The sequence below is a fragment of the Sceloporus occidentalis genome, unplaced genomic scaffold, assembly GCF_023333645.1.
Source record: "Sceloporus occidentalis isolate IW3139 unplaced genomic scaffold, rSceOcc1.0.p SCAF_1, whole genome shotgun sequence".
In the NCBI taxonomy this organism is placed as follows: Eukaryota; Metazoa; Chordata; class Lepidosauria; order Squamata; family Phrynosomatidae; genus Sceloporus; species Sceloporus occidentalis.
This window is the reverse complement of record NW_028316981.1, coordinates 247,839,153-247,851,640: the sequence shown is the minus strand read 5'-3', so window position 1 is coordinate 247,851,640 and position 12,488 is coordinate 247,839,153. Positions and strand designations below refer to the sequence as shown.

General features: G+C 43.2%; 1 protein-coding gene across 1 annotated transcript in view; it reads left to right on the top strand.

The window, feature by feature from the left end:
• Positions 1-12,488, top strand: part of MEGF10 (multiple EGF like domains 10) — a 165,156-nt gene that overhangs the window by 72,161 nt on the left and 80,507 nt on the right. The window contains exon 6 of the mRNA XM_089491345.1: positions 12,137-12,383. Within this exon, the coding sequence (XP_089347471.1) occupies positions 12,137-12,383 (247 nt within the window). The remainder of the gene's footprint in view (positions 1-12,136; positions 12,384-12,488) is intronic.

Sequence of the window (12,488 nt, the reverse complement as noted above, 5' to 3'; positions counted from 1 at the left end):
CCCTAAAAAATTATACAGTTGGTGCACCAGACAAAGTGGTGCAAGGTGGGGCAAAGGTAGAAAGAGAGCCCTCACCTTGCAAATTTAGTTGTTTGGTTTTCCTGGGATTTGTAGTTTGTTATGGCACCAGACTTTTCTGACATAGAAGGCTAAATAACTCACAAAACTACAAACCAGAATTCCATAGCATTGAGCCATGGCAGTGAAAGCAGTGTCTAACTCTGTTATTACTGTCGTGTACATAGGATCTTAGAGGGAGTTCTGCTCCATCCAGAACTGGTTGTAATTCCAACGAAGATTAACTTTCCTTCAGAACAACAGTATATCTATCTTGTCTGGACTCAGCTTCAGTATGTTCACCCACCAACTGCACCACAGCAATTCAGGGTCCCTATCACTTTCTTATGTTATAAAGGAGAGATAGCTCTAAAACATACCTCAAGGTCTAGATGATGATTCGAAGTGGCTTCATGTAACTGTTAAAAAGGATAGGGAACAGTATTGAGGAGTGCTATAGGGCAGGGGTAGGCAACCTTTTTGAGCCGGGGGCCGGGTTGCTGTCCCTCAGACAACTGGGGGGGCTGAAGCCGGGGGGGGAGCTTCAACCATCTGGGGGCAGGGCTGTGTGCCGGGGGTGGAGCTTCCACCCTCCGGAGTGGAGCCGTATGCCGGGGGCGGAGCTTCCACCCTCCGGGGACCGGGGCTTTCTCTGCTCCTTTTCCCGACCTCCAGCTGTCTGAGAGACAGCTAGAAGTGGGGGGGGATTGGGAGAGGGGGTGAGAGGCACGCGCCTGCTCCTCCTGCCCTTCCTTGGCCCCCAGCTGCCTCTCAGAGACAGCTGGGGACTAGTAAGGGCCCGTGAGGGGCAAGAGCAACAGGCGCGCGGCCCCTGCTCCTTTCCTCAGGGCTTTTCCAGGCCTGAGGTGTCCTCCGAAGGACACCTCAGGTCTGCCGAAGCCCCGTGGGGAGGAGGAGGACGAGGCTGGCGGCCCCTGCTCCTTTCCTCAAGGCTTCACCAGGCCTGAGGTGTCCTCCAAAGGACACCTCAGGTCTGCTGAAGCCCCACAGGGAGGAGGATGAGGCCCGTGGCCCCTGCTCCTTTCCTCGGGGCTTCGCCAGGCCTGAGGTGTCCTCCGAAGGCCGGGGGGCGGCTCGCCGGGCCCTGGGCTCCGTCAGGGGCCCTTCCTCCACCAGACCTCCCTCCGGAGAGAGAGGTCTGGCAGAGGAAAGGCTGCCAGGAAGGCCAGGGGGGCAGCCTGCCGGGCCCTGGGCTCCGTCAGGGGCCCTTCCTTCACCAGACCTCCCTCCAGAGAGAGAAGTCTGGTGGAGGAAAGGCCGTGAGGGAGGCCAGGATGGTGGACTGCCAATTGGCGGCAATCGGTGGCACGACTGGGCTGGGGCCGGTGCCAAGGCCTCGCTGGGCTGGATGCAGCCCACGGGCCGTAGGTTGCTGACCCCTGCTATAGGGTATTATTTCAAATTTCTGTTTATAATTGGGACAGCTGAGCATTGAAGAATGCTGATAGGAGTAGGGTTGCATAATTCTCTATCACAAAACCAGGACAAAATGTAGGAGCCCTGGAAGCGGTGCTGGATGACCTGGGACTCAGCCAAGTGTCTGAGTCCTTGCACGGCATCAGGTGCACCAGGGCCAGGGTGCGGAGGAGGCCTTGCTGGTCCCAGCCCACAGCGCTGCACCCCTCCCTCCCTGAGCTTTCCCTTCTCTGTATCCCCTAGTCCCTGACGCCTGGATTTGGCTGTGCACAGAGTGTGTTGGAGTGCTTGGGGCTGGCAGCAGCTGCCATCTTGGCTGCCAGCCCATACACCAAGGTGAAGTGACTCAGGAGGGAAGGAGGCAGAGCTGAGGACTAGCTCAGACAACTATTCTTGCCTTGTTCTGGGCTCATTTTGTCGGTCTCCAGTCTGACTGGAGACTGACAAAATGTGGCCTGGACAAGGCAAGAATCTGGGACTGGGGGGACTAAAATGCCCAGCAGGGACAGGACATTTTTTAGACCGTCCAATCTGGGATTGTCCCAGGAGAAAACGGGATATGGCAACCCTAGATAGGAAGGGAATCTGTGTAGTGTTGGGGAAGAATTCTATTAAGTCCAGGGACTGCTAAAATGACTGATAAACAGTTCCTAGAGCAAATCAACCTCAAACATTCCCTAGAAGCCAAAATGACCAAACTAAGGCTATCATAGGGGCAAAACAGACTGGTAGTAAGCATTGGGTTGGGTGCGGTGTGTGAGTGCGGCATTTAGATGCCGCACACTCTGATGCTGCCTCCATGCCACTGGGAAGCTGCACGGCTGATCATGCATGCGGTGGCTTCATGGTGTTCTGGCAGTGCAGCATTTACATACAGTGAGCCGGCAAGAAGCAGCGGCGGCAAGGCGCCCTTTTCCTATCCCCAAATGGAGTGGCATTTTGCCACTTTTTTGGGGCTGGAAAAATGCTGGATTGAGGCGATCCAGCTCTCAAAGGGTGGTATGACGGCACCCCTTTAGGGCCATCTGTTTTGGCCCATACTTTGACCATAAGATGAGATGACATGTTAAAATGGGAGCCAATAGGAAGAAGAAGACTGCATTACAGATGGATAAACTCAATCACAGAAGACGCAGTACTGCATTTAATGGATCTGAGTTGGGCTGATAGGTGTTTTGGAGATTTCTCATTCATACGGTTGCCATAAGTTGAAGCTGACTTGATCACAATTAACAACTAAGGTTAACAGCAAGCAGCAGTCACCCAATATTTTCTTCTGGAATCACTAAATCAAATACAACTGAGACTAGTGCAAAACACCTGGGACTTTATTTCTGTAAATAAAGTTTTGTGACTGTTATGTATTATGAAGAATTTATAAAATGTGGATATTTTATGTGTAATATTTTTAATTGGTAAATCTATTTGAAAAATAAGGAATAATTTATGTTTATATTTTAATAGGACTTCTTTTAAAAGTTACAAATCATTTTTGTAGATAATCTACTAAAGTAAATCACACACGCACACACACAAAATGTTCCAGAAGAATATCTTAGACCATGGTATCAAATGCTGCTGATATGTCTAGATGAACTGGCAGAGATGAATTTTCCTGTTTAAGTCTTGGTTTAAATTATCCACCAAGATGACCAATGCTGTCTCTGTCCCATAATCATTCATGATCCCAGATTCAAAAGGATCTAAGTAATCAGTTTCAAGAAATACCTGTCTCAGACCAAGGTTTCCACATTTTTGGTTGAGCAATGTTGTAAATAAAGTGACAATGAATGTTTCACAGAATATCAGAAACTAGGCAAGTGGTTCATATTCCTTAAGCATAACTGTGTTGTTGTTGTTGTTGTTATATTATTCAATGAGAAACTCCAGCACCCTATATCATGTTTTTCAAGCACACAGATAATATTTTTGATAAAATAATGCTGCCTTTTAAATGGAGAGGCAGACCTGGGGGTGGGGGCATGAGACTTGGAAGGTCCTGATGCCTCCTCCTCCTCTTCCCAAGCCTTTTCTGTCCTGGAGGAAACAAGGAACACCAATGAGGGTTGGGTTTATCTATGCAGATATAACATTTGTATAAGCCAGAAACTGAAGAAGTATAATGCCGAGTGTGGGGAGGGAGGGAGACTACAATGTGCATCTCCACAGTGGTTTTGGAGAAGGATAAATTGTAGCAGCTAACTGCCACCCTGCCTTAAAACCTAGTGGGAATGGTGAATCGATTCAGAATTGATTCACAGATGTGAATCTCTCTGTGCAAAAAACGTGTGATTGACCCCATGGAAGGTAGATTCACACAGCTCAAGTCCACTGAAAGCCAAAACACACTGCAGAAATAATCCAGTTTGAGACTGCTTTAACTGCCCCGGCTCAGTGCTAAGGAATCCTGGGAGTTGTAGTTTATTGTGGCACCAGAGCTCTAAGACAGAGAAGGCTAAATATCTCACAAAACTACAGTTCCCAGAATTCCCTAGCATTGAGCCAGGACAGTTAAAGTGGTCTCAAAATGGATTATTTCTTCAGTATGTTTTGGCCTTGACTTCATAATGAGAGACTGGGAGCAGGGATCAAACTTCTAGAGTTCCTCCCTCTATGCAAATAAAAGGAGAATTAGTAAACTTGAAAGGATTATTTGAACCAGGATATCCCTGAGTTTGAAATTAAAATTAGTTTAATTAAATTAGTTTTTAGTGGGAGGTGAGAACGCTAGGGGACAGTAGGCATACCAAGGCCTCCTCTGTATCTATGCCAAGAAATCTTAGAGCCAAAGTATAAATTAAACTTCTGTTTTGCTTCTATTCAGGATTCAGATATTTCCCACAAGATTTTAAAAACTAGTAACTTGTTTTGCTTTACTAGAAATTTTTAAAATGTTGTTATTATCTGTTTATCCATTTATATTTTATTTATTTGTCTTCAAACCAAAATAACTTAATTTTTTACAGTTCTCCTTTACATTCTTTGAATTTTTAGATCTGAGCTATAATTTACTACTGTTGGCTTAGCTAAAGTTAATTTATTGGCTTCTCCCTTCCTTATCTCTGACCTTGGAACAACCAAGGCAGTTGTTATGGTATATATACTGATTAACCCCCTGCCTGGTAATTTATAGCCTGAAGATACTCATTAATGGAAAGACTGCCTATTTTCAACAGATTAACAGCTGTGTTGTTTCCATATGCTTATATTGCCATCAATACTGTGAGATGAAGCCATGAGATTTTAAAATGTTAATTCATGAAAATTTCTAAGTACACTTGTTATGAAGACGAATTTTACGCATGCATGCATACACGCACGCACACACTTTCTGCAGTTTTGTTCATACCATGCTTATGTAGTTTCAGTTAAGTATTACAGGTCGAGTATCCCTTATCTAAATAGATTATATAATTGGAAGCAAAAAATGGCAAAACTCCATACTGATGGCCAAGATAAGACCAGACGCCGATTATGGTACAGATCATGAATTACTCATATCAAAAATAAGAGTAATACTGAAGAAGAAAACAAAACCAGTCATTATTCAAAATATGATCTAAACAATCTCTCCACCAAATTCATCAACAATGTAAGGAACAGATCTGCACTACTAAGCATAATTGACCAAGAACCGGAAGAGCTTTGGTCTGCAGCCAAGGACATAATAAAAGAATGCAGACTGACACTTTCAATGGGCAAAAAGATGGAGAAGAAACCATGAATGACAGATAAAATGTTACAAGCAATACAGGAAAGATGAGAAGCAAAACAAAAAGGAGATAGGAACAAGCTAAGAACCATGAATGCAACAGTGCAATTGCTAGTATGTAAAGGTAAAGAAAACTACTACAGTCCGCCCTCCATATACGCGGACTTGCCATCCACAGATTTAAGCATATGTGGATGGCAAGCCCACACGGATGGGTGGCATTGGCAGAGGAGGAGGAAGTGGCAGGGATGAGGAGGAGGAGGGAGAAGGAGAATGAAGAAGAGCAGAGAAGAAGAGGAGTAGGAGTAAGGAAGGAAAAGGAGGAGGAAGAGCAGAGAAGAGGAGGAGGATGAAAAAGGAGGACAAGCGGCGGCAGTGCAATGGAGGGGGAAGAGGAGCAGGAGGAAGGCAGAGAAGGTGGGGTGGGCTGGGAGTGACCCCCGGGAGCTAAGGGCAGCAGGTGCAGGGGGCTTTGGGAGGCCAGCAGAAGCACAGGGACCAGGATCCAGGCACTTCCCCCCACCATGCCTGTTCTTTCCAAAGGCTCTTTTTTCCTCCAACGGGCAACTCTGCTGGAACAGCTGCAGCCTCATCCACACAAGGAGAAAGGAGCCTTTGGGAAGAACAGGCGTGGAAGAGGGAGGTGCCTGCATCCTGGTCCCTGTGCGACTGCTGGCCTCCTGAAGCCCCCTGCACCTGCTGCCCTTGGCTCCCAGAGGTCACTCCCAGCCCACCCTGCCTCCTCTGCTTCCTGCTCCTCTTCTCCCTCCGTCGCACTGCCGCCACTCATTCTCCTTTTTCTTCCTCATCCTCCTCCTCTTATCTGCTCTCCCTCCTCTTCAGCTGCAGGTGTGGAGGAAGCTGGGGAGAGGAGGAAGAGGACAAAGAAAAAGGAGGAGGAAGAGATAGGAAGAGGAGGAGGAAGAAGAAGAAGAAAAAAGGAGGGTGAGCAGCAGCAGGGTGATGGAGGGGAAAGAGGGGGAGGAGGAAGAGCAGAGAAGAGGAGGAGGAGGGAAGGAAGGAAAAGGAGGATGAGCAGCAGCAGGAGGATGAGAGGGGGTTAAGAGGAAGAGGAGAATGTATAGGATGTGGGGAAGAGGAGGAGGAAGGAAAAGGAGGAGGAGCGGCAGCAGCCATGATGGAGGGGGAAGAGCAAGAGGAGGAAGGCAGAGAAGACGAGGGAAGAGGAGGAGGAGGAACAGCCGCAGCAGCAGTGACGGGGAAGAACAGGAGGAGGAGGAGAAGGGGAAAAAGAGGTATCTCCCTGCTGCCTACCACTGTGAGAACGGCGAGGCTGACATCGGGGAGGGGGCAAAGTGCTATTGTCCTCAATGGTGGTGTGGCCACGTGGTTGCGCCACCATTGAGTTCTATAGGACTTGAGCATACATAGATTTTGGTATCCATGGGGGGACGGATCCCCCCATATATCGATGGTCCTCTGTACAATGAGCAGTACAGAGAAATGCAAGACAATAACAAAAAGAGGAGAATAAGAGCCCTATTCTACAAGTTTGTTTAGTGTAATCAAAGGAAAGTTCAAACCAAGGACTGAGATACTCTATTAAAACAAAAATAATATAATTCAAAACCAGGAAGGAATAAAAAGACAATTGATGCAATGCATAGAATAGCTATTTTAAAAAGATGACAGAATTAAGGACACATGGAACGAAGAGCCACATGAAGATGAACCCCAAATTCTAAAAAACAAGGGAGAAGCTGCAACAAGAGAAATGGTGAAAAACAAGTCACTAGGAACAGATGATGTTCCAATTGAGCTGCTGCAATCCACATTCACAGAGTCAACTATAGTGCTAACATATGTCACCATATATGGAAAACAAAACGATGGCCAACATACTGGAAACAATCAATATACATCCCCATCCACAAAAAAGGAGACAAAAAAGATTGCAGCAACTATAGAACCACAGCACTAGTAATAACCCATGCAAGCAAAAATTATGCTCAAATTTCTACAACATAGACTCCAATCATACACGGAGAGAAAAATCCCAGATGTCCAAGTGGGGTTCAGGAAAGGAAGAGGCACTAGGGACCACACTGCAAACATACGATAGAATTCCAAAAGAAAATCAGCAAGTGCTGATAGACTATAGGAAAGCCTTTGACTGCATAGATCATGAAAGGCTATGGAATGCCCTTAAAGACATGGGCGTGCAAACACATCTGATAGTATTGATGAGGAATCTGTACTCAGGACAAGAAGTTGCTGTCAGAACAGAACAGAACATGGAGAAACAGATAGTTCCCAATTGGCAAAGGAGTCAGACAAGGCGGCATCTTATTACCCTACTTGTTCAACTTATATGCAGAAAAGCAGGCTTGGACACAGAAGAAGGAGGAGTGAAAATAGGAAGAAAGAATATTAACAATCTGAGATACTCAGATGACACCATAATACTAGCAGAAAACTTCAAAGACCTGGAACAACTACTAAGAAAAATCAAGGAAGAAAGTGCAAAGGCAGGCCTATTGTTGAACATAAAGGCCTGGTGCAAACGGGCACTTTGTGGCGCCCTGGGGCCAAAACTAGGGTTCGGAAGAGCAAAGCAATCGCACGCACTCGACCCCTAGTACATAACAGCCCCGCCATCATGACGCAAGCACGGCGCAGCATCCACATGTTGCGGCGCCATGCTTGCATCATCGATGTGTGACAGTGCACCAATGGTGCACTCATGGTGTCTGCCGTGTGCACCAAAAAGAACCTGCTTTTAACATGTTCTTTTTGGTGCGGAGGGAGGCTGCACGGTTTGGGTGCTGCGGTCTCCCTCAGGAGCAAAAATGAGAGGCTCCAGTCTGCCCTTTTGGGGTGGTATATAGAGCTCCAACACAAAAATAATGACCCCAGAGAAACTATACAAATTTGAATTAGACAATGAAGAAATAGAAATAGTAAAAGAAATCTCATACCTGGGATCAAACATTGATAGAAATGGAGACTGCAGCTAGGAAATCAGAAGAAGATTAAGAATAGGAAGGACAGCTATGAAAGAACCAGAGAAGATCCTAAAATGCATAATATACAACTGAGTACAAAAGTTAGAATCATACAAGCCATTGTATTCCCTATTGCCATGTATGGATGTGAGAGCTGGACAGTTAAGAAAGAGGATGGGAGGAACATCAACTCCTTCGAAATATGGTGCTGTAGAAGAGTGCTAAGGATTCCATGGACAACCAAAAAGACAAACAAATGAGTCCAGGAGCGAACCAAGCCAGAAATCTCCCTAGATCTAAGTTGACAAAACTCAGGGTGTAATACTTTGGACACATCATGAGAAGGCATGAATCATTGGAAAAAACAGTAATGCTGGGAAAAGTAGAGGGAAGTAGAAAGAGAGGAAGGCTGCATGCAAGATGTATGGACCCTATTAAAGAGCTCACGAGTATGAGTTTGCAGGAATTGAGCAGAGCAGTGGAAGACAAAGGCTCTTGGAGATGTCTCATCAGCAGGGTCACCATGGGTCCAGATTGAATTGAGGGCAGTTAACAACAAATCCATTATCCAGAATTCCAAAATCATAAATACTCCAAAATTCAAAATCGCCCACATGGGTGGCTCATATAGGGACAACTTTGCATTCAGATGAGTCAGCATACACAAACATTGTTTCATGCACAAAATTATTAAAAATATGTACAATATTACCTACAGTGTATGTTTATAAGATGTATTGGTTCTGCTCTTGTGTACCTTCAAGTTGTTTTCCAACATTTGACAACCCTAAGATGAACCTATCATGGGTTTTTCTGTGGCTGAGAGTGTGTCACTTGTCCAAGGTCACCCAGCTGATTTCCATAACCAGAGAATTGAACCCTGATCTCTAGAGTCCTACTCCAATGCTCAAACCCTGGTTCATGAGTTATAGATATGAAACATAAATGAATTTTGTGTTTAGTCTGGAGTCCTATCTCTCATTATGTATATGAAAATATTCCAAAATCCAAAAAAATCTGAAATCCAAAGGACAAGGATGACTCGATATGTATTGACAGATTTCTTCAGTTTCCCATCTGAGAAGTTTTTAAGTAGAAGTAATTCACTATTCTGCCCAAAACAACAGGATTGTTGTGTTTCAAAAGATCTAAGATAATGTTTATGAAGTAGGGCTGGAAATCTTCATTTATTTTGTAAATCAGAATGAAAAATTTCAAATGTTTTGGCCCAATTAAGCAAGATACAATATGTTTTGTACATTTTTCAATATTTTTCACATTTTTAGACAATTTTTATGCAAAAATTTGATGAAGGTTTTCCTTCCACACACAAAAAGTTGAGTTTGCACACAATACAGTGTTTTGTACTAAAGAGTAAATGCATGCAGAGGGAACACATTTTTATTTTTATTTTTTTGCTGTTGCTTCTGCACCCCTTTCCCCCCAAATGTGCTGGTCTTTTTAATGTGACACAGGGTGAAAAAGACCAGAAAATTCACAAAGTCTCTTTACATCCCTGATGTAAAGTGTATTGTATACTTAAAAGTGCTACATAAATAATAAGGATACTTTTTAATATTGCAATGAATGCAGAACCTCATTTATGTATGCATTGCAAAATTAAGATCCATGCTGCATCTTTCAAGCAATATTGAATATAGTTCCTCAGTACATTCAGCTGAGCTAGGTACACTAGAGAACCAATAAATCACATTTTTCCTTCAGTATTTATATCTTACAAATGATATAGTTTAAATTCAGATGCACAGTGTGATGTAATATACAGCTCACTTTAACACAAGTGGTAAAGAGCAGTACAGTATATCCAAAACTTTTTTTAAAAGTCACATCAAGAGCTACAACACTTTTATATATAGGTAAAACAGAGTTTATGTAAGCCAGTCTGTGTGATGTCTGGTCTATATTAATATCATGTCAAATGTGGAGTAGCATAAACTTGCTGTGGTGGTTCTGAGAATGATTAAGCTGTCTCTCCAAACATCTGCCTGACCATTGGTGGGTTGCATCAAATATCCCACTTCCAGCCATTGGTAAAATAATATGAGCAGGATTCTGTGAGCCAAGAGAATTGTTTTTCTGAGCAACAGTATGCTGACTTTAGTTAGAAATATTGGACTGAGTTCATATCTCGGACAGATCTTCCCCAGAGATAAATATGGTCCACTTTATTCTCATAGCTGTCTTATGGTCAAATTTTAAATTCTTCAATTCCCAGTGGTGGTTTGTTGAGACATTCCAAGACATACAAGTTCATTTTTAAATCTTTCCTTGGGGATTGGCTGAAGGAGTCTTGTTCCACTTTAAAGGGGGTTGTAATCTGAATATGCTAGGAGGTGTTAAGCAGACCTAGTCTGGTGATTTTTGTTAAGTCTTTGGGGAATATAAGTCTGTCTAACCAATTTAATACAAACTTATATATGGCTCAGAACTTGTTGGTTGCTGAGATGAATGTAAGGACAGATCAAGAATAAGCATGACATTTTCTAATTCAACCAGTGCATCCAAAACTATTTATTTCTGTCAGTCTTGAAGATAATATGATTAGCCATAAGATTTGCCACAGTTTATGATAGCAATGCAATATTAAACTTGTGCATTTATCTATAATGTAGAATGTAAATACTGTATGGCTGTACAGTTTGGCTGAAGACTAGGAAAGAAACACTGCAAAAATTGTGTGAAATAAGATCCTATCTAATGAAGGAACTTTTTTTTGCCATGTTAATACACACAGGGATATTTTTTCCTGTACATTACAGATTATAATGACATCAGAAGGGAATCTTATTGAATAAGAAATTGTCTTAAATAATCTATGTCAAGGAATAGATTTTTTTTTTAAAAAAAGATAATTTAGAAATATCTAGGTTACCAACTACGTTAAATGGAAATAATCCTCCAAAGAGCCCTAGTCCTTTCTATTTGTGTAACCTGAATGTTTTAGTTTGTGGCAGAGAAATATTCACCCGGAGGAGATGGCTTGAGTTCTTTTTGTCTTCTATAAGAAAGTAGGTCTGTTCTCTGCCTGACTGCTCTGCCTCAGGAGAAAGCTATGAGAACAATAGCTGTCAGTCATTAAGGCAATTTAGTGTATATGATCAGCAGTCAGTTACACTGGAATTTTGCTGCAGCACTATTGTTATCAATATAATATGAAAATAAAAAGCAGATGCTCTGAGCATATGTTTAGCTAATTCTCAGTGAACTTTTGAACTTTCTATATGTTATTTATATGAATTCCATTAAAAAAATCCTCTCAATATTTGTCTCATGTGTGGGGAGGTAGGAGATTTTGGAAATAACATATTTATAAGGTTTTTCTTAGTGCTTATTCATATACATATATGTATTGCTGCACATATGAAATAATGGTGATGCATCCACCATGGTAACAGTGTTCATGCAGTGACCTACCTGATCTAGGCAATAGTGGTCCTCTGTACTTCCACCTGTGTATATGTGTGTATGGGGGGGGGGGGGTCAGGCACTCCATGAGGCCATTACTGACCTTTGCATGCCTCCCATATTTGCATTCACTCCATTCACTTTGTTTGGTCAAGGAATATGAGGCCTTTCCTTGCCTATAGCAGCATGATCAAATCCTTGCTCTCTGATGAAGGGAAAGTGAGAGTAAATAACCTGAACAGAAAGTAGATGGAAAGTAGAAAAAAGCCACTCCTTTTTACTTTTGGAAAATCCTGAAAGCAAAAAGGATTGGCTTTTGGATATTTTCCGTTCAATTTAACACCAGTTTAAAATGACGTGTGTGAAAATCATCCCACTTTTGCAGGTTTTTTCCAGCTTTTAAATTCGGTTTTTGTGCGGGATTCCCCCATGTGATAAACTCCTTTGTCAGTTTTATTTTGTTAAATTATAATAATGACATTACAGGATAAGTGGTTAGGGAAGCACATGTAACACTTGCTTTCTGCTTTCCAATCAGCATGTGACAGCTACCACTGGGGACCCCACTGCAGTAGTCGCTGCCAGTGCAAAAATGGAGCCTTGTGTAACCCCATCACTGGAGCCTGCCATTGTGCTGCTGGATTCAAGGGATGGCGCTGTGAAGAACATTGTGACCAAGGGACTTATGGAAATGATTGTCACCAAAAATGCCAGTGTCAGAATGGAGCCACTTGTGATCATGTGACTGGAGAATGCAGATGTCCTCCTGGATACTCTGGAGCTTTGTATGCAACAATTGTATTTATTACACGTGGAATAGCTGCAGATTTCACATTTGTCTTTACTTTTCCAAAGGCTTGAGAGTGGGTGATATGATTTTCCCTTTCTTG